The sequence below is a fragment of the Elephas maximus genome, chromosome 7 (genome assembly GCF_024166365.1).
Source record: "Elephas maximus indicus isolate mEleMax1 chromosome 7, mEleMax1 primary haplotype, whole genome shotgun sequence".
NCBI classification, from domain to species: Eukaryota; Metazoa; Chordata; class Mammalia; order Proboscidea; family Elephantidae; genus Elephas; species Elephas maximus.
The window spans coordinates 129,962,000-129,988,147 of NC_064825.1; the positions used below are offsets into that span (position 1 = coordinate 129,962,000).

The 26,148-nt window shown below is 59.1% G+C and overlaps 2 protein-coding genes across 15 annotated transcripts in view; one reads left to right on the plus strand and one right to left on the minus strand.

Annotated features, from left to right (window-relative positions):
- PC (pyruvate carboxylase) overlaps nucleotides 1-26,148 on the minus strand; it is a 90,066-nt gene that overhangs the window by 2,414 nt on the left and 61,504 nt on the right. For all 14 annotated transcript variants that reach the window (XM_049892611.1, XM_049892610.1, XM_049892602.1 and 11 more), the window contains 14 exons: nucleotides 25,038-25,173; nucleotides 24,719-24,903; nucleotides 24,094-24,259; nucleotides 23,805-23,950; nucleotides 23,505-23,622; nucleotides 22,685-22,836; nucleotides 21,164-21,282; nucleotides 18,692-18,854; nucleotides 16,419-16,601; nucleotides 1,859-2,003; nucleotides 1,532-1,621; nucleotides 1,222-1,443; nucleotides 702-858; nucleotides 121-361 (listed from right to left, as the gene is read on the minus strand). In XM_049892611.1, the coding sequence (XP_049748568.1) occupies nucleotides 121-361; nucleotides 702-858; nucleotides 1,222-1,443; nucleotides 1,532-1,621; nucleotides 1,859-2,003; nucleotides 16,419-16,601; nucleotides 18,692-18,854; nucleotides 21,164-21,282; nucleotides 22,685-22,836; nucleotides 23,505-23,622; nucleotides 23,805-23,950; nucleotides 24,094-24,259; nucleotides 24,719-24,903; nucleotides 25,038-25,173 (2,223 nt within the window). The remainder of the gene's footprint in view (nucleotides 1-120; nucleotides 362-701; nucleotides 859-1,221; nucleotides 1,444-1,531; nucleotides 1,622-1,858; nucleotides 2,004-16,418; nucleotides 16,602-18,691; nucleotides 18,855-21,163; nucleotides 21,283-22,684; nucleotides 22,837-23,504; nucleotides 23,623-23,804; nucleotides 23,951-24,093; nucleotides 24,260-24,718; nucleotides 24,904-25,037; nucleotides 25,174-26,148) is intronic.
- On the plus strand, nucleotides 9,064-12,905 carry LRFN4 (leucine rich repeat and fibronectin type III domain containing 4). The gene is made up of 3 exons (XM_049892614.1): nucleotides 9,064-9,703; nucleotides 10,094-11,452; nucleotides 11,975-12,905. Exons 1-3 carry the CDS (start codon nucleotides 9,693-9,695, stop codon nucleotides 12,534-12,536), a joined length of 1,932 nt encoding a protein of 643 aa, XP_049748571.1. The 5' UTR covers nucleotides 9,064-9,692; the 3' UTR covers nucleotides 12,537-12,905.

Below are 26,148 nucleotides of genomic sequence, written 5' to 3' on the forward strand. Positions count from 1 at the left end.
GGGGTGTGTGTGTGGTGAGGAGGCAATGGGGAGAGAGGGGCAAGAGGAGACCCAGGTGGGGGTGGAGGTGAGGGGGAGAGTGGGGTGAGGGGAGACCCAGGTGGGGGCAGAGCCGCGCACCTTGATGCATAACATGTGAGTGCCAGCGCGCACCAGCTCCTCCGCCAGGCCCATGTAGTACTGCAGGGAGTACTTCGTGCGGCTGGGGTCCGCCACATCCCCCGTGTAAGAGATGGCGGCCTCCACCACGCCCCCAGCACTGCCTACTGCCTCCATGCCCAGCAGCAGGTTGGGCAGGTAGTTGAGGGAGTCAAAGACCCGGAAGACATCCATGCCGTTCTCCTTGGCCACCTCGCAAAACCTAGCGTGAGGAGAGCCCGAGGGATTAGGCGCCCCCCCAGACACCCTTCCCTGCTCCTGGGGAATCTGAGGGGCTGGCCTGGTGGGGGCCTGGTGCCCACAGAACCGGTGTGGAGGGTGTCGCGTAAGGTCTGCTCCAGGGCCGCTTGGCCTCAGCAGCCTTTCCTGGGCAGAGGGGCACCGGGCAAGGTGTCCCGAGGCCTGGGCTACAAGGAAGGCCTGCCCAACACTGCCGACCTGGGACAAGTCACCTCCCTCCGGGGGTCTCCTCTGCCCACATGTCGAACGATCTAGGGGCCCCCCCACTTCCTGCAGGGTGCGGCCACGGGGCCTGGACTCACTTGAAGACCACGTTGTCGGGGTAGTTGGTGTAGCCCACGGCGTTGGCCCCCCGCAGCAGCATCTGGAACGGGATGTTGGGGATGAGTTCGCGGAGCTCCTGCAGTCGCCGCCAGGGGCACTCGTACAGGAAGCGCATGGCGACGTCAAACGTGGCTCCTGAGGGACCAGAGCCCAGGTCAGAGCCCAACACCCGGCCTGCTCCTCAGGCTCCCCCAGGCTCCCTCCCACCCCTGCAGGCTTCTGCTCCTCCAATCTCTGGCCTGCCTGTGATCTCCCTGCGCCCCTCACACAGGCCCCAAGCTGTGCTGTGATTAACACGAAGGCCAATGGCTGCTCACCATCTCGCTCAGGGCAGGCACCACGAGTGAGCACTGAGCGGACACTGCCTCACCCCAAGGCTCATGTCCCCAGCGTTTCCTCCCGGGATGTCTCAGCAGCCCAGGCCTGCAGCGCTGGCCGCACGGTGGGGACCCAGGGACGCACCATGCAGAAATTCTCGCCAGGCGCTGTCCAGCTCACCTCCCCAGTTCTCCATGCTGAAGAGGCTGCTGAAGTTGTGGGCGGCATAGGGGGCGATCTTCTTGAGGTCATGTGTGCGCACACGAGTGGCCAGCAGCGACTGGTGGGCGTCCCTGAAGGTCGTGTCCATGAGCAGCAGCCCCCGGTGGTGCCGCACAGCTCGGGCGAAGCCCTCGGGCCCCTCTCGCAGCAGGATGTCTCTGAAGCCAGGCGGGGGCGGGCCTGGGGCAGATGGGGGCATTGGTACCCAGCCTGCAGGCCGCACTCTCCTCTCCATCCCCCAGGACTTGGCAGAGTCAAGCTCACCTACCTATGGGCACTGTGGGGACCACAGGGTCGGCGGGGCTGGGGCTGGCCTTGACAGGGATCGGGGTGGTGGGGCCATTCACCATGACGTGACCTGTGGAGACCACGGGCAGCGGGTCAGGGCAGCTGGGCACCCACTGAGGGCCATATGGATGGAAAGGGGGTCTCTAAGGTCAGGAGCAAGGAGGCTGGCTAGAGTGGGGGGGCAGAAGCACAGCAGGAGGGGGCAGGACCAGGATGGAGGTGGGGCGGGGTGCTGGAAAGTTCCTGGGTGGGGGAGGGGCTAGGAGCAGGCAGGCAGGTAAGAGGCAGGTGAGAAGCAAGGCCGGACCCAGGTAGTGCAGCAACTTCTGGGCCCGGTTCTGCACGGGCCGCAGCTGGAACAGCTCCGGATTCTCATCAATGAACTGCGTGTCCACGGTGCCTGCCAGGAACTGCTGGTTGTTGAGCACGTTCTGCAGGAAGGGGATGTTGGTCTGCAGGACAGAGGTGTGAGAGGGTGTCACCGTGAGGCACAGATGGGGCAGAAGGGGAACCTGGAGCTGCCACCCAGCTGCACGGCTTCCCCAAGTCCCAGTGTGTGATTGAGGCAGAGGCCCTGCGAGAGGGCATCTCCCCTCCTCCTCCCTGACCCTGAGGCCCAGGCAGCGTCCCCTGAGTTGCCCAGGCCCTAAGGCAACACCTCCTCCCCGTCCCCACAGCCGCCGTCCCTTCAGAAACCTCTGTGCTCATAGAGCCACCCCTTCCCTCCCTCTCAGCCACAATGCCTGGGAAGAGGCATCACCCTCAACAAGTCCGCCCCACAGCCCCTCATACTCTCACTAGGGTCACCCCGGTGACTCAATCAGTGGGCACGTTTCGACCCTTCTGCAAACAGCACCCAACTGGGGACCCTCTCCCTTGTGCCTCTCCTCCCTCTAGTCTCCTCCTTCCTAGTCCCCACAGGACGCTTTTTTCTCCTCTCCCCTCTGAAGATGGTGCTCTCGGGGCTCTGCCCCGATCTCATCCCGGGCCTCCAACTCCAGTGACCAGCCCCGGTCTGCAGAGCCAAGACCCACAGGTGGGAAGGCCTGCGGGCATCTCTCCTGGGATGCCCCCAATTCCAACCCAGCTCTCCCTGCTGCTCCCCATGGCCACCTCTTGCCTTCTCCTTTCCCTGTCACCTCACCATCTGCCCTGTGAGCAAACCCACACTCCACCACGTGCCACCCGCTCCTCCTGTGAAGCAGTCGGGGTGGGTGATTCTGCCAGCAGCCGTCCCTAGACTCTTCCTGCTCATCTCCACCTCCAGCCTGACTTCTGCTGGGCTCCCTCCCACGGCCACCTCTACCACACCTCAACCTGCCTGCTAAGTGCCTCCTTGAAGTCTCAACCACAGGCTCTCTGCCCTCACCTCCCACCCAAGTAGACCCCTGGCAGAAGCTTCCGGAAAACTCATTCCTCAGCCCCAATCTTTCTTTTAATTCTGGTAAAGTATATATAACAAAATATGCCATGTTTAAGTGTATAATTCAGTAACATTAATTACATTCACCGTGTTTTGCAGCCATCACCACAATCTATTTCCACAACTTGTTCATCGCCCCAAACAGAAACTCAGCGTCCCATTCCGCCCACCTCCCCACCCCACCCTGGCAAATACTACTCTACTTTCTGTCTCTATCCATTTGCCTTTTTTAAATATTTCACATAAATGGGACCATACAATATTTGTTTTTTTATGGATGACATTTCACCCAATGTAATGTTTTCAAGGCCTATCCATGTGGTAGCACGTGTCAGAACTTCATTTCTCTTTATGGCTAAACAACAGCCCATTGTGTAGACTCCATTGTGTTTATCCGTTCAGCTGTTGATGGACAGACACTTGGGCTATTTCCACCTCTGGCTACTGTGAATAGTGCTGTGGTGTGCAGGTTTACAAGCTTCTGTTTGAGTCCCTGCTTTCAGTCTTTCAGGGCCTCATCATGGTTTACTAGTCTGCATTCCTCACAAGCTTGGGGTCAAGGGCACTGAGTGCCTGTGCCCCATGCCTTGTGCCGGGGGGCCCTCAGTCTGCTCAGTAAACAGCAGGGTGAACGGCATAAGCCTGGGCCAAGGCACATCCAACCCAGAGGCCTCTTGGCCCTTGATGGAGGCCATGTTGTTCCAGCCATAGCTTTCACTTCAGAGGAGTCTTCTCCACGTGTCGCCCAGTCCTGATTTCCGTGCATCTTCACCAGACTCGAGGCCTAGCTACTCTAAGAACATCCACCTGTCCCTTGGGGGCTCCTATCGCCTGGTGGCCTGGATGGAAGGGTGCCCCCACCAGTGTTCCACTGGGGGACCCAGCGGCATTGCCTTGTGTCAGGTATGACGGGAACAGAAAACACCCCCGGATGTTTCCTGCCCTTGAGACTAGCTCCTGCCCTCCCAAAGAGATGCAGACAAGATGACAATACTGCGATCTACAGATTCAGTGCAGTCCCGATCAAAATCCCAACAGCGATTTTTGCAGAAATGGAAAAACCCATCCTAAAGTTCATATGGAATTTCAAGGCACCCTGAGGAGCCAAAGGAACCTTGGAAAAGAAGAGCAAGGTTGCAGCACTCATACTTCCTGACTTCAGACCTTCCTCCAAAACTACAGTAATCAAAACGGTGTGGCTCTGGCAGAAGGACTAACCATCGATGGCATAGAATAGAGAGCCCAAAAATAAAGCCTCACCTGCATGGTCAACTGATTCCCAACACGGGTACTAAGGCCACTCAATGCAGAAAGGACAGTCTTTTTAGTAATGCTGCCAGGGAAAACGAGATCTCCATAAGAAAAGAATGAGGTTGGACCCTTATCTTATTTTACACCATATACAGAAATTAACTCAAATGGATCAAAGACCTAAATAAAACAGCTAAAACCATAAAACTCTTAGAACACAAGGGGCAAATCTGCATGACCCTGGATTTGGCAATAGGTTCTTAAACATGACACTAAAAGCACAGGCACCAAAGGAAAAAAATAAATGGGTTTTCATTCAACTTTAAAACTTGTGCATCAGAGGACACTATCAAGAGAGTGAAAAGACAGCCCACAGAATGGGAGGAAATACTTGTAGATCATTTATCTGAGAAGGCTGTAATATCCAGAATATATAAAGAACTCCCACAATTCAGCAACAGAAAGACAAACCATTCAGTCAAAAAATGGGCAAAGGACTTTGAATGAACATTTCTCCAGAGAAAATCCAGGTAGCCCCTGATTTAGGGCAGGGTCCCATTCCGACAGCTCCATCGTAAGTGAGTTCTGATGTCTGTTGAATAGCTCCTTTTTTCTTTTTAGTTTTCATTATTATTGCTTTTTATCATCAGTGTCTTTGTAAGTCTGGGACTACCTGTATACAGATGGCTAATAAGCATACCCACCACTCGCCTGTCAGTTTTTCCTACTGTGGTCGCTTAGGTGTTACTGTGACACTGGAAGCTATGCCACCAGTATTTAAAAAATACAGAATACCAATTGAGGTGTTGCAACAAACCGATGCAATGCTGGAAGCGCTTACGCATCTATGCCAAGAAGTTTGGAAGACAGCTATCTGGCCAACTGATTGGGAAAGATCCGTATTTGTGCCCATTCCAAAGAAAGGTGATCCAACAGAATGCAGGAATCATCGAACAATATCATTAACATCACACACAAGTAAAATTTTGCTGAAGATAATTCAAGAGTCATTGAAGCTGTACATCTACAGAGAACTGCTAGAAATTCAAGCCGGATTCAGAAGAGGACGTGGAATTAGGGACATTGTTACCGATGTCAGATGAATCTTGGCTAAAAGCAGAGAATACCAGAAAAATGTTTACCTGTGTTTTATTGACTACGCAAAGGCATTCGACTGTGTGGATCATAACAAATTATGGGTAACATTGTGAAGAATGGGGATTCCAGAACACTTAACTGTACTTATAAAGAACCTGTATGTAGACCAAGAGACAGCCATTCGAACAGAGGAAGGGGATACTGTGTGGCTTAAAATCCGGAAAGGTATGCGTCAGGGTTGTATCCTTGTATCATTCAATCTGTATGCTGAAGAAATAATCTGAGAAGCTGGACTATATGAAGAAGAACAGGGCATCGGGATTGGAGGAAGACTCATTAACAACCTCCGTTACGCAGATGACACAACCTTGCTTACTGAAAGCAAAGAGGACTTGAAGCACTTACTGATGAAGATCAAAGACCACAGCCTTCAGTATGGATTACACCTCAACACAAAGAAAAGAAAAATCCTCACAACTGGACCAACAAGCAACATCATGATAAATGGAGAAATAGGAATGACTGAAGTTGTCAAGAATTTCATTTTACTTGGATCCATAATCAACACCCATGGAAGCAGCAGTCAAGAAATCAAACAATGCATTGCAACGGGCAAATCTGCTGCAAAAGACCTCTATAAAGTGTTAAAAAGCAAAGATGTCACCTTGAGAGCTAAGGGAGTGCCTGACCAAGCCATGGTGTTTTCAATCGCCTCACACGCATGCGAAAGCTGGACAGTGAATAAAGAAGGCTGAAGAAGAATTGATGCCTTTGAATTGTGGCACTGGCGAAGAATATTGAATATACCATGGACTGCTAAAAAAATGAACAAATCTGTCTTGGAAGAAGTACAGTCAAAACGCTCCTTAGAAGCGAGGATGGCATGACTTTGTCTCACATACTTTGGACATATTATCAGGAGGGACCAGTCACTGGAGAAGGACATAATGCTTGGTAAAATAGAGGGCCAGGAAAAAGTGGAAGACTCTCAATGAGATGGACTGACACAGTGGCTGCAACAGTGGGCTCAAAAATAGCAACGACTGTGAGGATGGCACAGGACCTGGCAGTGTTTTGTTCTGTTGTCATGGGGTCTCTGTGAGTCAGAACTTGACTCTAGGCACCTGACAACAATAACAACAATAAACATATGAAACGATCTTGAACATCATTAGCCTTTAGGGAAATGCAGATCAAGACCACAAGGACATACCACTTCAAAGTCACTAGGATGGCTATTAGATGAGAGATCTCCACAACTCTTTCAGGACATTTTTCATTAAAGGGGACAGAGAAATGGGGAGGTAAGGAGAAGTGGACGGCCAGGCACGGGGATGGCTTGCTTTTAAAGATGGAAAAAAGAACGTTTTCTCCTAGAGAATGTTTAACTACGTGCTCCCACGGCTCTTGTGGGCCTGCCTTAGGGTCTGTAGGACATTGCTTAGACTCAAGTTTAAGAAGATTAATGAAGTTAATTGTCTTAAATTCACACCTAGATCATCCCAGACACATCTCTCTGCTTCTGAGACTCCAGAGGAAGACAAATGCCAAGGTCTGCCCCAGCCCACTGGAGAATTTCCTGTAACTCAAGGTGACAAATGTCTTGTTTAAGCTGCAACGTAAGCTCCTTTTCTCGAGGTCTCACTGGAGATGAACACAACACCACCATTCCCTTTACCCTGAATGCCAATTTTTTAACGTTTGAAACATTAACATGTTGGTCTTTGAACACTAATATTCTGAAGAGGAAAATAAAACTCTCACTGTCACCAATGAGAAACCAAGAATAATAACAAGTGTTGGTGAGGATGTAGAAAAATTGGAACCCAGGATGCTGATGACAAGAACGTAAATGGCACAGCTGCTGTGCAGCACAGTTTGGCAGTTTCTTAAAATGTCCCACACGGAATTACCATCCCATTGCTGGTCGCGTCGGTTCTGGCTCACAGTGACCTACAGGACTGAGCAGAACTGACCCATAGGGCTTCCAAGGCTATCATCTTTATGGAGGCCGACTGCCACATCTTTCTCCCACGGAGTGGCTGGCGGGTTCAAACCCTGACCTTTCGGTTAGCAGCCAAGCACTTAGCCACAGTGCCACCAGAGCCCCTTAGAATTACCATAAAATTACCATACGAACGAGCAATTCTACTCCTAGATATATGCCCAAAATAACTGAAAACAGAGACTCAGATACTTATATATACCAATGTTCATAGCAACGTTAACAGCCAAAAAGTGGAAATAACTCAGTGTTCATCAACAGCTGAACTGGATAAACAGCATGGGGTCCACGCACACCAGGGGATGTTACTCAGCCATAAAGAGAAGGGAGGTTCCGACACACACTGCAACCTGGATGAACCTTGAAAGCACGGTGCTGAGTGAAAGAAGCCAGAGGCCAAAGGCCAAATTCTGTATGATTCCACTGGCATGCATCACCTAGAAGAGACAAATTCCTAGAGACAGAGAGTAGACCGGCAGTCATCAGGTGCTGGCAAGGAGGAAGTGGGGACTTGAAGTTGGGCTGAGGAAAATGTTTGGACAGATAGTGGTGATGGCTGCATGACACGGTGATATCTAATGCCACTGAGTTGGACACGAATAAAGGCTAAAATAGCAAATTACATGTTATGTATATTTACAATAATAAAAGAGAAATAGGGGCATTTCAACTGGGCATTTGAAAAGAGAAATAAAGCCTGGTTAACTCACCTAAAGAACCGCCTTGCCCACCAGGAGCCGGCTCCTCTGGGACCTCCCAGCCCAGCCCACCTCCCCTCCCCTCTCTGTGCTGTCAGCTCTGGGGCCGCACTATGGACCCCACTCCAGCACAGGGCTGCCAGTGCCTGGTGCTAAAACAGGTGTGTTGAGAAACAACGAAGTATCTGAAGCCACTGAGCAACAACAGAGTGCACCTGAGCAGGTTCCAAGCCCTCATTTTACAAATGTCCCGCTGAGGCCCAGGGAGGGGCAAAGAAACTAGCTTCCAGCTGCTGGTAGCTAAACCCTCACACAGGTGACCTCCTCCGGGCAGCTGATCCCCATGAGGTGCAGTGAGTGCCCACTGGCCTAAACGGGAAAACTCTGGCCGAAGTTAACGACCTTGCCTCGGCATGAACTCTGTCTCCATTTCGCTGAGTTTCCACCCTAACCCCTACCCAAGACCGGAACACTCTGGAGGGAAGTGACCACGGCAGGGTGGCTTTGGGTAGCCAAGGAAGGAGTACCCGCAAGAGGTGGGACTTCTTGCTTCCCAAATGGGCAGACCACCAGCGGTAGCGGCACAAACGAAGGACCGGAGTGGCTGCCCGGGTCCAAGCCCTCGGCGCTCCCACCCCAGCCCCATGACGTCCTCCCTACCACCGGAAGCCCTTGGAGCTGGGCGCGGGGAGCCGAGCTCACCCCGGACCACCCTTCCAGGGATAAGGCCGGCCTGGGCGGGTGGGCAGGAAAGGCCCACAGGCGCGGCTGCAACCCGGTGCCGCCGCCGCCGCTCACTGGGACTCGGGGTGAGGACCAATCGAGCCGGCGGCGGAGCCCGGTCGCTCCCGGCGGGCGTGTATGCCTGCCCGGAGCCAAGCCCCACGGCCCCACCCGTGCGGCCCCCACCCCCGGCAGCCCCGTCGGGGGCGTCACCCCAGCCCACCCCCCCCCAGCCCCGTTACTGTTGGGGACCCTCCACGTGACTCAGTGATGCAGAACGGTTATGACCTTCAGTGTCTGTGATCGCGAAGGTCCTGGCAACAGTGCAGTTTGCGCCCGGCCCTGCCTGCGTTGCGGGGCCGTGTGGGTGTGTGTGGGTGTGCGGGGAGGATGCCCAGCGACATGTGACACAGGCTCCCGTCTCTCGGATGGTGAAGCGGCCCGCGAGCTGGCGCTTTGTCTGAGTGTCTGCAGAGTGACGGCTCGCGCGGCGCAGGATGCCTGGGCGCCAGGGTGGCCGGGGGCGCGCGCGCCTGGGCCAGGGTGAGTGCACTGCGGCGGCGCCGGGAAGCTGCGAGCCCGGACCTCGGGCGTGACCGGTGCCACCCGTGGGCGCTGCAGCGGCCGCGTGTCCCTGTGACCTCGGAGCCGGGCCCCTCAGGACCCCGCGCGCCCCTCCTCGCCCGCCCTCCACGTGCGTGTCCGCGGCGCGCGTGCCCGCCGGCGCGCACTCGCCCACTCGCCGCCGCCGCCGCCGTCGCCGAGAGCCGCGCCGGAAAGAGGTGCCAGAGCAGCAAGCGGGGCCGCGGGCCCGAGCGCCATGGGCCGGAGGGCGCGCCGCGGACGGCCGGGCAGCCCCAGGCCTCGCCCCCGCGGGAGAGCGGCCTGGAGGCGGCGGGGGCTGGCCGGGCCCGGGGGGAGGCCGGCCCGCGCCCCCTGAGCGATGAACACCAGGTGAGGGGCCGCGGGGCGCCGCCGGGAGGGGCGCGGGACCGGGAGGCGGGGGGGGGCCTTCCCGGGCGGGGGAAGGGAGGCCGGCGATTCCGCGGACGCCTGGGAGAGGAAGTTCCGGGACCCTCCCTGTTCGCGTGCCCACCTCCGCTTCCTGCCTCGTGTCTCACCTTGTACCCAGTGCCTGGACTCCTCCAATCCCTGGGACATGTGACTTTTACCCTGAGGGGCCTGGCCGTGCAGGCCCCAGCCTTCCCTCAGCCCGGGTGGGGAGGGGGCCCTGGGCCTCTGACCCCACCCCTCCCCAGGTCCGCCTCCTGGAACTGCTCCCGGGCACAGGTGGCACCTGTGCCAGCCCCACCTGTGCCTGGGCTGTGGCCCTCCCTCCCGCAGGGCGCTGACCATGGCCCCACCACTCCTGCTGCTGCTGCTGGCCAGTGGTGCGGCCGCCTGCCCGCTGCCCTGCGTCTGCCAGAACCTGTCTGAGTCGCTTAGCACCCTGTGCGCCCACCGAGGCCTGCTTTTTGTGCCGCCCAACGTGGACCGGCGCACGGTGGAGCTGCGGCTGGCAGACAACTTCATCCAGGCCCTAGGCCCACCTGACTTCCGAAACATGACGGGGCTGGTGGACCTGACGCTGTCTCGAAACGCCATCACCCGCATCGGCGCCCGCGCTTTTGGGGACCTGGAGAGCTTGCGCTCGCTGCACCTGGACGGCAACCGGCTGGTGGAGCTCAGTGCCGGCAGTCTACGCGGGCCCGCCAACCTGCAGCACCTCATCCTCAGTGGCAACCAGCTGGGCCGCATAGCGCCAGGCGCCTTCGACGACTTCCTTGAGAGCCTGGAAGACCTGGACTTGTCCTACAACAACCTGCGGCAGGTACCCTGGGCTGGCATCGGGGCCATGCCCGCCCTGCACACACTCAACCTGGACCACAACCTCATCGATGCGCTGCCTCCGGGCGCCTTCGCCCAACTTGGCCAGCTCTCTCGCCTCGACCTCACTTCCAACCGCCTGGCCACGCTGGCACCTGACCCACTCTTCTCACGGGGCCGTGACGCGGAGGCCTCCCCTGCGCCGCTGGTGCTGAGCTTCAGCGGGAACCCGCTGCACTGTAACTGTGAGCTGCTGTGGCTGAGGCGGCTGGCGCGGCCTGATGACCTGGAGACATGCGCCTCACCTCCTGGCCTGGCCGGCCGCTACTTCTGGACTGTGCCCGAGGGCGAGTTCTCCTGTGAGCCGCCCCTCATTGCCCGCCACACACAGCGCCTCTGGGTGCTGGAGGGCCAACGGGCCACACTGAGGTGCCGGGCCCTGGGTGACCCTGCGCCCACCATGCACTGGGTCGGCCCCGACGACCGGCTAGTTGGCAACTCCTCTCGGGCCCGGGCTTTCCCCAATGGGACCCTGGAACTTGGGGTGACAGGTGCTGGGGATGCAGGGGGCTACACCTGCATCGCCACCAACCCTGCTGGAGAGGCCACTGCACGCGTGGAGCTGCGGGTGCTGGCCCTGCCCCACGGTGGGAACGGCAGCACTGACGGTGGCCGCCCCGGGCCCTCGGATATCGCCGCATCAGCTCGCACTGCCGCTGAGGGTGAGGGGACTCAAGAGACCGAAGCAGCCGTGCAGGTGACCGAGGTGACTGCCACCTCAGGTCTGGTGAGCTGGGGGCCTGGGCGGCCAGCCGAGCCGGTGTGGATGTTCCAAATCCAGTACAACAGCAGTGAAGACGAGACCCTCATCTACCGGTGAGGACGCGCCCTGCAGCCCCGACCCCGCCCCTCGTCCCCCTCAGGCCCTCCACCCATCCCTCCTTGGCTCCTGAGCGCTTGCAGGAGCAGCAGGCCCAGCGCAGGGCAGAGGCTGCCCAGCTGCCTGGCTGTTGGGCCTGCAGGGCGGTCAGGCACCGGGGGGAGAGGGGCAGATGGCCCACCCTGCGAGATCTTCCTGCCCGAGGTGCCCGCCTCCTGATCTGGTCTGGGGGTGGTTTTGTCTGAGCTTAGGCACGCAGGCCTGCACACACGCCACCCCTGCATCTGCTGGCATGCCTCCCGTCTCGGCTCCTGGGGCGCGTGTCAGCGCACACCCTGTCTGCCCCCTTGCACTGTCACCATGCTCATGTGCCTGTCGTGTTTCTGCACCCTGTCAAGTAAACCCACAAAGGTGGGCGGTGCCGCGGGTGGGGAGGCTGTGCAGAGAGCTGGGCGTGGGAGCGCACAGTGGGGCCTGGACCTCCGCCCAGCACTCTGACCGCCCGCCCCTGCCCCCAGGATTGTCCCAGCTTCCAGTCACCAATTCCTGCTGAAGCACCTGGTCCCTGGCGCAGACTATGACCTCTGCTTGCTGGCCCTGTCACCTGCCACAGGGCCCTCTGACCTCACCGCCACCAGGCTGCTGGGCTGTGCCCACTTTTCCACACTGCCAGCCACGCCCCTGTGCCACGCCCTGCAGGCCCACGTGCTGGGCGGGACCCTGACTGTGGCCGTCGGGGGAGTACTGGTGGCCGCCTTACTGGTCTTCACTGTGGCCTTGCTGGTTCGGGGCCGGGGGGCCGGGAATGGCCGCCTACCCCTCAAGCTTAGCCATGTCCAATCTCAGACCAACGGGGGCCCCAGCCCCACGCCCAAGAGCCACCCACCGCGGAGCCCCCCGCCCCGCCCCCAGCGCAGCTGCTCCCTGGACCTGGGTGACACGGGAGGGTGCTATGGTTACGCCAGGCGCCTGGGAGGGGCCTGGGCTCGACGGAGCCATTCTGTGCACGGGGGGCTGCTTGGGGTGGGGTGCCGGGGGGTGGGAGGCAGTGCAGAACGGCTGGAGGAGAGTGTGGTGTGAGGGGATGGGGGGCAGCAAGGGGCACCCTCCACTGTGCAGAACAGGGCCCGAGCAAGGGGCAGGAAGGCGGCAGGCAGGCCCCGCCTGGGTAAGTACACGCTGCCTGGAGCCCCTCCGTTTTTATTCTCGGTACCTCAGGCTCCCCTTTGCTCTTGGCCGGACAAGGACCCTTTCCTTGGTCCTGGCCTCCAGACGGGGATGGGGGAGCAGTCCCTCTGACAGGTGCTCACAGCCACCGCGGCAGGGGCTGCAGCCAACAAGCGGGAGTCTTGTTTTTATTTATAATAAAAATGTTGAGGATACCTCATGCTGGTCTCTGGTCTCGTCCTGCCAGTCTTCCTGAGGGGAGGGCTGGGGAGTGGGACACGAAGGCTGACAGACTAGGACAGGGGTCAGGGAGCAGCTTCTAGGCCCAGTGGAGGCGCCTGAGCATCCTGGGCCCCTCACATGGCCTAAGGGGACTGTGGGGAGCAGGGGACATGCCTGGTATGGTGTCTGCTGGCCTCAGGGCCCCTGTAGTAGCTTGGAGCTGGGCGAGCTGTCTGAGTACTCTGCCCTGTTCCCCAGCAGGTGCAGGGTGGGGAGAGGGCGTGGTGCCCACATAGGTGAAGCCGGAGGCACATGCCCAGCCACAGGGAGCATCACAGTCCCCAGAACAGCACATCTGGACTTAGTGATGGGAGGAGGTGGGAGACAGCACAGCCCTTTTGGACAGAAGGAACCTGGACTGGCAGCATCTTCACGCAACTCAGTAATAACGTTACCTGGCTCCTGTTGTGACACCCTTGTCCACCTCCTCCCCGCTCAACGCATCTTCTGGGTTTGAAAATGCCACCCCAAGTGGAAAAGGGCTGGGAATCTCACTCCCCTGGGAGCCCCTGGAAGGTTCCAGTCAGTACTGCAGGACCTGAGCGAGGATGCTTGCCCCCAACTGTATCACTGAGGTCCCTGTGGCTTTGTTTTGGGCATTCCTGGAAAGTCGGTCAGTGAGGCCTCCCGCAAGTGCAGGAGAGACAGCTGGACAGTGGGGGTGCACTGGGCACTGGACACTGGAGGCAGACATCACAGGGGCATGCACACGTGTGTACACGCATGCATCACCGTTCCCCTGCCATAGTCCCACCCCTGAGAGGACAGCTTTCCTCTGGGCCCAAGTCCCTGCCAGCCCCCAACCTAAGACCTGGCCCCTCTGCCAGCCTCCAACCCAGAGCTCAGCCCCTCTGCCAGGACCCCCACCAGGAGGTCCCTGCCAGCCCCAACCTGGGGCACGGTCCCTCTGCTGGGACTCCTGGCCATGCCCTACCAGCCTCCAACCCAGAGCTCAGGCCCCCAACCCAGAGCTCAGCCCCTCTGCCAGGCCCCCAGCCAGTCCCTGCCAGCCACCACCTGGGGCCTGGCCCCTCTGGCAGGACCCCCCAGTAGGTCCCTGCGAGCCCCCAACCCAGAGCTCAGGCCCTCTGCCAGGACGCCCAGCCGGTCCCTGCCAGCCCCAACCTGGGGCAAGGCCTCTCTGCCAGGACCCCCCGCCGGTCCCTGTGAGCCACCACCCGGGGCAAGGCCTCTCTGCCGGGACTGCCAGCCGGTCCCTGCAGCCTCTGAACAGGACTTGCTCCTGGGTACCCAGCTGGAGGAACCGGCATTCCCTACACACGTCCTCACGTGAGGTTCTGACCCTGCTGACTGTCAGCTGTGCAGGTGCCTGGGCCCCACTCCAGAGGCTGGGCTCTGGTGTCCGAAGGCCTGCCGAGGGGCCTGGCCCTGGCAACCATAACAGGCATGCTGCCTGGGTACCCAGCGGCTTCCCTGTGAAGGGCCACAGGGGCTCCAAGAGCAGCAGGGCTGAGCACAGGGGCTCGAAGGTGCATGTGGACACGTGTTCAGGCTGTGCTCACACATGTGACTCCACACGGTGTCACACGTGCCTCTGGCCTCCCAGCCCCGGAGCACATACCTGGAGGTGGACCGAGATCCTAGATTAAGTGAATGGAGACCAGAGTCTCGACAGAGGATGATGGCAAAGCCTCAACAGGGGGTGGCGGTGCTGAGAGTGAGGAAGCGCAGGTGGGCTGGGAGCTGCAGGGCGGAAGCAGGTACAGCAGGGCGGGGGGTGGACAGGGGAGCTCTGTGGGGGCGGGGAGGCAGTGGCCTGGTCTAGGGTCACATTTGGGGAAGATACTGGCACCCCCAGAAACCAGAAACACATGACCTGCTGCTGCCCCCCTTCTCCTCTGGGTCCCCACATTGTGAGCACAGGTGTCCCTTTCTCCCACCTTGCAGTGGGGCCTCTGGGGGTGGCTACTTCTGGGCCCTGCAGGGGTGGGACAGGTGGAAGATTCTGGCCCAGGGGATGCGCCCAGCACGTGGCTGAGGAGGAAACAGAGTACCTGGGCACAGCCACAGGGGAGCTGACCGGGATCACCAGCAAGGCAGCACGGAGCCGTGGGCGGGGCCGGCATGACCCCGTGGGGTCACGTACGCCCTGGGCACACAGCCCTGCCTGACACTGAAGCAGCTACAGGACATCCAGGTGTGGGGACAGCAAGCCCCCGTGGCTGGACTGGGCTGAGCACAAACACCCTGGATGTTAGTCGCGACACGCCTCTGCTGCCAGGGCGGGGCCTGACGGGAAAGAGGGAGAGTGGGGAGACTCAGCAACTGGGGAACAGCCAGACACAGGGCTCCCTCCAGGGGTGGGCGAGGGCCCAGGACGCCGGCCATCGACATGGCAGGCACAGGCCCCAGGGCCCACCTCCTGCCCACGCTTTTCCAAAATGCTTCTGTACCCACCAGGGCCACTGCCAGGACATGCCACAGAGCCATATCCGTAGATGTGAGAAAGCACCCCAGGCGCTGCCCACATGCCCCACCTCGGCAGCCGAGTGTGATGCTGTGACCAGGAGACACGGGGAAGAGGCTCAGGCCACCCGGGGCTCAGTCAGCTGTTCCTGCACATCCGGGGATGGCGTGCAGGGCAGGGGGCTCCCCCAGAGGAGGGAGGGAGAGGAGCGGTCCGTCTAGCAGCTGGCCCCCACAGCAGGTGGACAGTGGGCATACGGGCCCAGGCCCCCCTCCTCCTGCTCCCCTTGCCCTGCCAGAGTTTCTGGTGGTGGCACTGGCCCCAGGGATGCCCATCGGCTGCGTGGGCAGGTGTCGGCTTCAGAGGACAAGACGACGCGTCTTAGCTGTGAGTTCACATCTACTTATGGACGCTGTGACGGAGCCTAGCAGAGAGGCCAACAGGAACTTAGTCCTTGCCAGGCGGGTAAGCCGAGCTGCGCCCCAGAGGGTGAGCCACATGCTTCCCTGGCCCACGCTGCTGCACCCAGCTGCAGCCCCACGCCTGCCTGTCCCCCAGGCACCAACACTGACCAAGCCAGGTCGTGCAGCAGCAGGACTGGCAGAGGGACTTACACTATACAATGTGACCTTCTCCCCTCAGAGCTTGGGTTCTCTCCCAGGAAACAGGGATACCCTGGAGAACTTGCCCCAAGCACAGGCTTCTGGGCCCCTACCCAAACCTGATGGACTGGAGCTTCCAGAAGGGAAGGCTGGCAACGTGTGGGTTTACACACTCAGGTGATTGTTACACGTGGGCAGGAAACTGAGTCTGCCCTGGGCAAGACTCCAGGTGGTACCTCTCCAGCCCACTGCAAACTTACGGCCTCTGAGGGTAAAGCCTGGGGCCCAGGCCGACTCCAGGGGATGCTGAGGGGGCCCTGGCCACATCTGAAAGCAGCTGGGAAAACCACTGACCCAGCAAAGCCAAAGCCAGAGAGGGACTGAGGCAGAACCCAGCCCCGCCCCACCCTGGGGCTGTGGTGGGCAGCGACCGTGGACACCATGTGACCAGAGCATAGGCAGGTAGGGGCTGCGGTCCCTCACCTTCACACCACGGACTCGGAACTCAGCCAGGGCTCTACTCATCTTGGTGGCGGCCGTGGGGTGGTCCTTGCCGTGAGCGATGACCTTGACCAGCAGAGAGTCATAGTGGGGGGAGATGACAGCGCCCTGGAAGGCGGAGGCGTTGTCCAGGCGGATACCCATCCCCTCCCCACTCCGGAACACCTGCCAGGAGAGAGGTGTGGACGTTGGATCCGGGTCAGGAGCTGAAGTCAAGGCGTGGCTCTGCCCCAGGCACAATGGATGTGGGCACCAGGCTCCCACAGATTACCTGCCTGACCACCCCATGTCTTTTGGATTCATTCATTTTTCATTCACTCATTCCACAGACACTTAAGGGGCGTCCACTATATGCCAGGCACTGGGGATCGAGCACTTGAAGCAGAGTCCTTGCTCCCACGGGCTCCGATGTGCTGGGGTGGAGACAGACAGACAGGGAAAGCCCCAGGTGGCAAATGGTGACAGGTATGCTGAGGGACAATGAAGCAAGGAACGGGGCCAGGCAGGCAGGGCAAGGAGGGCTTTTCTTTTAGTCTGTGTGTTTGTTAGAACACACGGCCATGAGGAAGGCCTCACCTTTCACCCATTTTCCTCTCCTTCCAGAAGGAGGAGAGGGAGGAAAGGAGGGGAGGAAGTGAAGAGAAGGAGGCAAGCAGATAGAAATGCTAAGAATTCGATAAAGGAAAAATGATTACATGATGCAAGGAGGGAAACAGAAAGCCAGGCTTGCACACACATGCACACACCCCCAAGAATGAGATGCAAACAAAAAGGAAAGAATGAATGGGTGAGAGGCAGCCTGGTGGAGGCGGGTGAGGGCTTCAGAGGCCGCCAGAGAGGATGCCTGGGGGTGGGAGAGGGGTTCGGGGAACAGGTGGGCAACTCCAACACACACATAAGCACGCGTGCACGCACGCGCGCGCACACACACACACAGGAGCATACGCGTACCCCCACGGTTGGCAGGGGCAGTTCCAGCAGGGAGAGCCTGCCCCTGGAGAGAGAGCAGGATGGGGAGTACATGGAAGGTCCATGGAAGGAAGACGGGGAGCGAGAGGGACACCCTGAGGGGCTTGGGGCACCCATTGTGCCTCACTTCCATTTCTGAGGGGCACAGGCCTGTATTTGATAAAAAGGAACTTAATAAAATATTTAAGGGTGAACACTCAGCCGTGAGCAGGAGCTGTCAGCTAAAAATATTTTGTGGTAAACCAGGCTCTGAGGAGCAGGGCCTTGGCAGTGGAGGTGCAGACACACAGCAGCACGACCCGGGAGTGTGAGGCCCTGGACCGCCCTGCCGGCCGAGGTCAGAGGAGTCAAGGCCTATGGATGGAGTCCACCTATAGCCTCGATCCTTCCAGAATCTGAACCTGGCAGTCAGCTCCCTGCCTCAAGCCCCAGCTCAATGCGGACAGCACCCACCCAGCCCCACCCTCATTGGCATCACTGTCTGAGAAGGCTGGTATCTTGTCCCAGATCCTCCTCGCCTGGTCACCTGGCCCTCTCCCTGAGCTCCTCCAGGGGCCCTGCCTTCAGGGGCTCAGGCCAGGTGGGCAGGTGCTAAGCCAGCAGTGCCTCCGCCCAAGCTGAACCACCTTAGCCAGCAGGAGGGGCGGAGTGGGAGGGACAGGAACACTGAGCAGGGCTCCGAGGCTGGAGAAGGCAGGGGAGGCGGACAGAGGCCCAGAGAGAAGAGAGGCCAGGGGCGCCCACCTGGCCACACTCAGCAGTCCCTCACACATCTTGTTATGGCCTGCCCGTCTCCTCCCTGCCCCACCATCTCCTGACACCCCATTCCTCCTGGCTACCCCGTGGGCCAACTCGCCCCCTCCCCTGGGACATTGTGCCCCAATCCTTTGCTGCACCCCCTCTGCCCTGCCCTTGCTAGCCCTCCATGATGCCAGCGACAGCCCAGGAAGCCAGGCTCTGGCCTCCTGTGAGGGGCTGCTGGGCCCAGGAGCCTGGGCTTGTTTCTGGGCACGCTGTACCCTCTCTCTTTTGTTGTGCGAAGTGGGCTCCTCCCCACGTGATTAGCTCACTGGCTTTCCTGAGCCTTCGCAGTGGCAGTCTCTTCTCTTGGGAACGCTCTGTCCTTCACCGTCGACAGTGCCTGGCTCCCATGGACTCTAAGCCAGCTTAAGATCCACCCGCTCGGGGACCCCCTGACCACAGGTGCACGAGCTCCTGGGTGCTACAGCCCTGGGCAGCAGACTGGCCTGTGAGAATCTGCACCCCCCTGGAGGGACACCGCCTACCTCGATGCGGCCGGTGTCGGGCTGGAAGCCGCGAGCAGGGTCCTCTGTGGTGACCCGGCACTGGATGGCGCAGCCGTTGATACGGATGTTCTCCTGCCGCAGGCCCAGGTCGGGCAGGCTCCTGCCCTCGGCCACGTGGATCTGGGCATGGACCAGGTCCACACTGCAGGTGAGAGGAAGACAGGAGGGCTGAGAGGGCAGGAGAAGGCCTGACAGCAGAGGCTGGGGACGGAGAAGGGGCTGGTCCACAGACAGACAGGACCTGCCCCACCTGAGTGCTGCCCACCCCCCGTTCCCTCCCCTGCTGCCCTCCGGGGCAGTGGGAGACTGCAGAATCTAAATGACAGGGGCACAGCCACCGCTGAGGGGCCGATGCTCCAGCTTGTTCTACCTACTCTGACAGCTCTGCCTGATACTCAAACACCCCTCCCTGGGGTGCGGGGCCTCCGTCCTCCTGGCCCTCACACCACCCTGCAGGCCCAGCTTTGCAGCGTCAGCTCTCTAGGTCTGAGGGGCAGGCACACATTCTCATAGGTGCTACTCTCTGGGGGTGGTCTGCCAGAGAAGGGGGCTGTGAGGGCCAGCGCAAGGAGACGCAGTAGCCAGGCCACTGTCCCCGGTTTCTGCCGGACGGGTGCGGAGACCCTCCCCAGAGAAGATTTCCACGTACAAGGCTCTCTGAGGGGAGCTGGTTTCCCCCGTTTAGCCCTGCTGCCTGCCACACTACGGAGGACAGTCACACATCCAAGGAACAACTGTTACAAACGACATAACCCCCTTGAGGTTTTAAATTTATTGTCACTGAAGCTTGCGGTGAGGGGGCTTGGAAAGTACATGGCGATTTTGCTGTTTTCTATCTCCCGCTAACCTTACTTCATAGTGACAATAAGGGCCATTTATCGCACGTCTCCCCTTCGCCATGGCCCACGGCTGGGCCCTTTATCTGCACAGTGGTGCTCTGTCTGAGAGCCACCGTGGTTCCCAGCAGAGGAGGGCTCTACACGTGCTTACCCGGGAGGAACCTGAAGCCCAGCCTGTCTGACTACAAACCCCTGTGCATAGCAGCAGAGATTTCTAGCTTAGCAGAGCAGCTGGGGAGAGCTCAAGACTGAACGATTCACAGCAGCGTCATGGGGAAAGTGCCAAGGCCTCATGGACCATCCACCTCCACTCAGACCTTTACCTGAGAGGGTGAGGGACCTGGGGGCTCCACACACCTGCAGGAGAGGCTAAGGCAGGCGGCCTGGCCGTAGCCGCCATCTCACCTGGGGCTTGGGGAAGCAAAGAGAGTCAGGAGTGTTCCATGCTAGGAAGGACTGGCCCGAAGCCAGGGCTTGACACTAAACTGGCTCAAAACACACATCTTGAAACAGTAAAAGGCTATTTTAATTGTTATTTATAAAAGAGGCAGATTTCTAAAAATGTCAATACTCAGTGCTTGTGGGAGAACACACTGGAACAACCTATCTAGAAAGCTACAGGCAAGATACCGTGTCTCCTCTGACCCAGTAATCTTCTCCTAGGCGTCTCCTTGGGTCTGTTCACATCAAAGAAGTGACGCACCCTCAATAATCACAAAATCTGGGAACAACCTCACTGTCTAATAACAGAGACTACGAAAATGAGTTATGAAATATACAGATAACGGAATACTCTGTAGCCGCCAAGAGCTCGGCTGCTAACTGAAAGGTTGGCAGCTTGAACCCACCCAGCGAATCTGCAGGACAAAGACCTGGCGATCTGCTTCCATAGATCACAGCCTAGAAAACTATACGGGGCAGTTCTACTCTGTCACACGGGGTCGCCAGGAGCGAAAATTGACTCAATCCCACCTAATGACAACGACAAAAGTATTTAGAAACAACGGCATGGGGAAATGCCACCAACAAATATTAGAAAAACAGACCAGAAATCCTATGTAAAACATCTCGGTTTTATAGAAACGGCTGTATAATGAAATAAAAGTGGAAAGAAACATGCCACTAAGTGTGGGCATGGCTGACAGCACAGCTGGAGCCAAGACTAGAGAGAGGCCTGGGTGCCAGTCCAGCTGTGCGACCTTGGGCAACGCTCTTGACCTCTCCGAGCCTCGGTTTCCCTCTCACAGTGCTGTTGTAAGGGTCCCAGGAAACGTCTGCTCTAGCATGGAGCCCGGCTCAAGAGCTCTCGCCAGCATCCTTATCTCAGGGTGGGACCACGGACCCTTTGTACTAATTTGCTCCTTTGTACTAATTCTCCCGGTGACTGTGTAGAGCTTTCATAATAACAAATGTGAAACTGAGCACCGGGCTCTAAGTGCTCCCTCCCCAGGTGGAGAGATGCTGGGCCCCTGGTCCCGCTCCCTGAGCGGCACATCATGTGGACGCCGCACAGGAGGAGACGCCCTTCTTGGCTCTCCCAGCCATCCGTAGCTCCTGGAGTTTCCCACTGAGGTTGCTCCTCTCTGTCACCCCGACCCCGGCCAGTGCTCACTCCGTGATCTCCTCGGTGACCGTGTGCTCCACCTGCAGCCGCGAGTTGACCTCAATAAAGTAGTGTCTGCCGTGCTTGTCCACCAGGAACTCCACAGTGCCCGCATTCTCGTAGCCCACCTGTGGGCCAGGGAGGGTCAGCAGGTGGGGAAGGCAGGGCTCCATCTCACCCTCAGGTCGGCTCCCACAAAAGAGCAGTCTAGCTGCCAACCTCTCCCCTGCAGACAGGCCGACCCCCAGCCCTCGCCCCTGCCCTGCTGTGACAAGTGCCCAGAGCCCCTCATGCCAAGACCCCGTCCCTTCCCCCAGCTGAGCCCCTGCCTGTCACCTACTCAGCTTTCCAGCACAGCTCCCACCCGTCATACCTCAGCCACTCCTGGCCCTGTTTTATCCTCAGAGGGTGGGAGGAAAGTTCCCTTCTCACTCTACCATGTCATTCCCCCCCGGCAACCATCCGAAGAGATATCATTTGAAAGGAACCAGGAGAGGATACTCTAACTGCAGTTTCACCCAATTCCAGTTTCATTTCTGGTCCCTCCCAAACCACAAGGTAGGCCTCAATCAGCTCCCTCAAATCTGTGCTGGAATGAGACAGGGCCTGAACCAACAGAGCACACTCAGGGTAAGACCACTCTTAGGTGCAGTAAGTGAGCCTCCGCTCTAGACGAGGCCCTCATCAAGGCCTGGCATTCACTGCACTGGGGCCCAGGCCCAGAGCGAACCCAGCCTTCAGCATGAGAACACGACAGAAGCAGCAGTTCTTGGCCATCCCTTCAGGCCCACGCCGTCTGAGCAGGCTGAGGTGGCACACCTCAGAAGGGGCACAGGATAAGGCCAAGGAAGAGGGTGCAGACATGCCTGGGTGCTGGGGGCTCAGGCAAGGTAGGGTGAAGGTGGGGGCTGAGGAGACAGGGTGGGAGATGAGGCCCCGGCCCAGGGATAACATGGCTTGGTTCTAAGGAAGGAGGCCCAGGAAGAAGAGGGGGCAGGACCCCAGGCCCAGGCCTCCTGTGATAGCTGTACTCTGTGGGCCAGGCCTGGGCAGGTCATCTCCTCACTGCCATCCACTCCAGCTGTGCCTTCCAGTGAGCAGAGGCTGGCAGGATGGCCTCATGAGGACTGGTTGGTAATGACCGGGATGGAGGAGGCAGCCAAGACGAGTGAGGAAGAAGTGCCTGAACACATCCCTAGTTTGATAGGACCCACTGAATGTCCTTCCCTTCCCGTGCAGCAGGTGCCGAGGAGTGGTTGTCACATTCCCTCCTTCTTCTCAGCTGTCTCGGCTTAGCCTTTGGGCCAGGAGTGTCTGATAGCACCCAGAAAGGACCCAAGGATCCTGCTGCAGCCCTGTCCTCCTCCCACCCTGAGCCCATCACCCTCAGCCTCCCTGTTCCCACCCACTGTCCACTCTGCACCCCGGGCGACCACCAGCCCTGGGGCCAGTGCTGCAAAAGCACCGGGCGCTGCAGGCCCAGGCTCCTTGTCCCCACATGACCCTGCCAGGCAAGCCCCGGCCCTTCACCTGCTTAGCGAGTTTGACGGAGTCACCGGTGAGCCGAGTCCGGAGCTGGGGGTCCAGGTGGGCGGCGGGCGCGATCTCCACCACCTTCTGGTGCCGCCGCTGGATGGAACAGTCTCGCTCGTACAGGTGCAGAATGTTCCCGTACTGGTCCCCTGGGGGGAGAGAAACAGGCTCAGCTGTGCCTGGAACCTAAATGCACCTAGAGGGGCCCTGGTGGAACAGTCGTTAAGTGGTCAGCTGCTAACTGAAAGGTCAGAGGTTCGAACCCAACAGCGGACTGGTAAAGAGAAAGACCTGGTGACCTAGTCCCATAAAGACTGCAGGCTAGGAACCCTAGGGGCCAGTTCTGCCCTATCCCACGGGGAGGCTGAGTCAGAATCAATGGGACGGCACACAGCAGCGACAACAAATGCCTCCTGGACTCCCCCAAGAGCCCCAAGTGACCAGCATGGCCAGCCAGTGTCTGCCTGCAGCTAGCGTCTGCCTCGGTGCGGCCAGCGTCTGCCTCGGGGCGGCCAGCGTCTGCCTCGGGGCGGCCAGCGTCTGCCTCGGGGCGGCCAGCGTCTGCCTCGGTGCGGCCAGCGTCTGCCTCGGGGCGGCCAGCGTCTGCCTCGGGGCGGCCAGCGTCTGCCTCGGGGTGGCCAGCGTCTGCCTCGGTGCGGCTAGCATCTGCCTCCAGCAGTGGGGCAGAAATGCTGCCGGGTTCCCATCCCAGCCCCAACACACCCTGGGCTGTCCCGAAGAAAGGTCAGGGCTGCCACTCCTGCCTCAGCTGCCCAGGGTGATGGTAAGCACCCCTATCACCGATGCGCCCACTCACCCAGGATCTGCACCTCGATGTGGCGCGGCCTCTCGATGAACTTCTCCACAAACAGTGCCCCGTTCCCAAAGGCAGCCAGGGCCTCGGAGTAGGCCCGAGTGTAGTTCTCCTCCAGCTCCTGAGAGGGCGGGCGAGGGCAGAGGTCGGCCCCAGCTCCATGTCTCTCCCTCTGCTACGACCCCTGCCCACTCCCCTGCCAGGGCCTCCTGAGCGCTGCCGGGGTCTGCTCTGCGGTGGCGTGACCTCCTGCACCCCACACCTAGGCTCCCCTGCTGGCTCCCAGCCCTGCCTTTTGCTCACCTCGTAGCTGTGGACGACCCTCATGCCACGCCCCCCGCCCCCATAGGCAGCCTTGAAGATAATGGGGAAGCCGTAGGTGTTGGAGAACTCATGAGCCTCGTGTAGGGAGGTGATGGGGGCGTCTGTGCCTGGGACCACGGGGACACCTGTGGGGAGATACGTGTGTGGGGGCTCTAAACAGGCTGGAGCCCTGCCAAAGCCCACCAAGGAACAAACACGACAGCCAGCCTCCTCCCTGGAGGCCGCCATCTAGGAGCTGCGTGGGCACACAGCTGCCTGCCACACTCACCCGCGGCAATGGCGATGGCCCGGGCCTCCACCTTATCTCCCATCTTGCGGACCACCTCGGGGCTCGGCCCAATGAACCGGACCCCAGCGTCCTGGCAGGCTTGGGCAAAGTCCGCTCGCTCAGAAAGGAACCCATAGCCAGGGTGCACCGCGTCCACACCGTTCTCCTGTGAGGGGAGGGTGGGTCAGGGATGTTGAAAACCAAAAACCAAACCAGCTGCCGCCAAGTTGATTCCAACTCATGGCGACCTCGTGTGTTTTAGAGTAGGACATGCTCCACAGGGTTGTCAATGGCTGTGATTTTGGGGAAGCAGATTGCCAGGGCTTTCTTCCAAGGCGTCTCTGGGTGGGTTCAAACTGCTGAGAAAATGCTCTGCATTTTGTTGCTGAGTGCTTAACTGTGCCACCCAGGGGCTCCTGGGGCTACTGAACTCTCCTCAAAACCCTTCACGGGCCTGGACCAAACCCTGGGGCCTCCCCTGAGCAGGCTCCCCCGGCTCACCCACTGACAGAAAGGCACGGGACACAGTTCCTGCCCTCAGGAAACCCCAGCTAGCAGTGGCCCCCAGGCACAGCAGCCCCCGGGCACCCTCGAGCTCCCAGCCCCAGCCCCACCACTGGCTCACCTTGGCCACCTTGATGATGTCTGGGATGTGTAGATAGGCTTGCACGGGGGCGAGGCCACGGCCGATCAGGTAGGCTTCGTCTGCTTTCTGCCGGTGCATCTGGCCCGTGTCCTGCTCGGAGTAGATGGCCACTGTGCGGATGCCCAGCTCTGTGCAGGCCCGGAACACGCGGATGGCAATCTCACCTGGGAGGGCGCGAGAGATCCTAAGAGAGTCAGAAGGAGCGGGGCAGGGAGCTGGGGCCTGAGGAGGTAATGGAGAGAAAGGAAAGGCGGAGGGCTGGCTGCCTGGTTCCTACGCGCTCCAGGGAAGCACTCACCTCTGTTGGCCACCATGACCTTCTTGATGGGCTTGTACTCCAGGCGCCGGACATTTGGGGAGGCGGCGGAGATGGTGGAGGCTCGGCGAATACTCAGGAGCCTCAGGCCCCCATGGACCGGGCGGAGCTTCAGCATCTGGGATGAAAATCAGGGCCCAGGTCGCAGGAGGCTCAGCACCGTGAGCTTCCTTAGAAAGGGGGACAATCACCATCTCTAACCCTACTTCCCAGCCAAGGCCAGCATCCCCTCAGGGAGTTAAGGGAGCAAATCCAAACACAACGGAACTCAATCCATGCTTCCTGTAACACGCCCTAATTAACAAGGCCAGCATTTAGCCCTAAAGGCACTTCAGACGCCCCAGCTTTGTGTCCACTAGTGGTATCTGCCCGACCCCTCGCTGCCCTCAGCTGGCATCCCACTGCGGGCACACCCACAGCCCAGGCTTCGCAACGCCCCCACCCCCGTGGAAACTGCCCCCCTGGGTCCTGTCCCCTCTGGGCTCTGCTCTGGCTAGGTATCTAGGGAAGAATGGACTTCTCAGACGCTGTTGTCATGAAACAGCCCTGGTGGTGCAATGGTTAAAACGCTAGGCTGTTAACTGAGATGTCGGTGGTTCAAACCTACCAGCCACTCCGAGGGGGAAAATGTGGAAGTCTGCTTCTGTAAGGATTTACAGCCTTGGAAACCCTATCAGGCAGCTCTACTCTGTCCTATAGGGTCGCTGTGAGTCGGAATTGACTTGACGGTAACAGATTTGGTTTTGGCTTGGTGGTGGTGGTGGTTGTGTGCCATTGAGTAGATTCTGATCCATAGCAACTCTGCGTGACAGAGCAGGGCTGCCCCATACGGTTTTCTAAGCTATAATCTTCGCAGGAAGGAGCCCTGGTAACGCAGTGGTTAAGCATTCAGTTGCTGACCACAAGGTTCGTGGCTCAAGTCCACCAGCCGCTCTGCAAGGAAAAGATGTGGCTGTCTGCTTTCCATAAAGATTATAGCCTGGGAAACCCTACGGGCAGTCCTACTCTGTTCTACAGTGTCACTATGAGTCAGAATTGACTTGACATAATGGGTGTGTGTGGGGGGGGGTGTGTGTGTGTGTGTTGGTGGAGG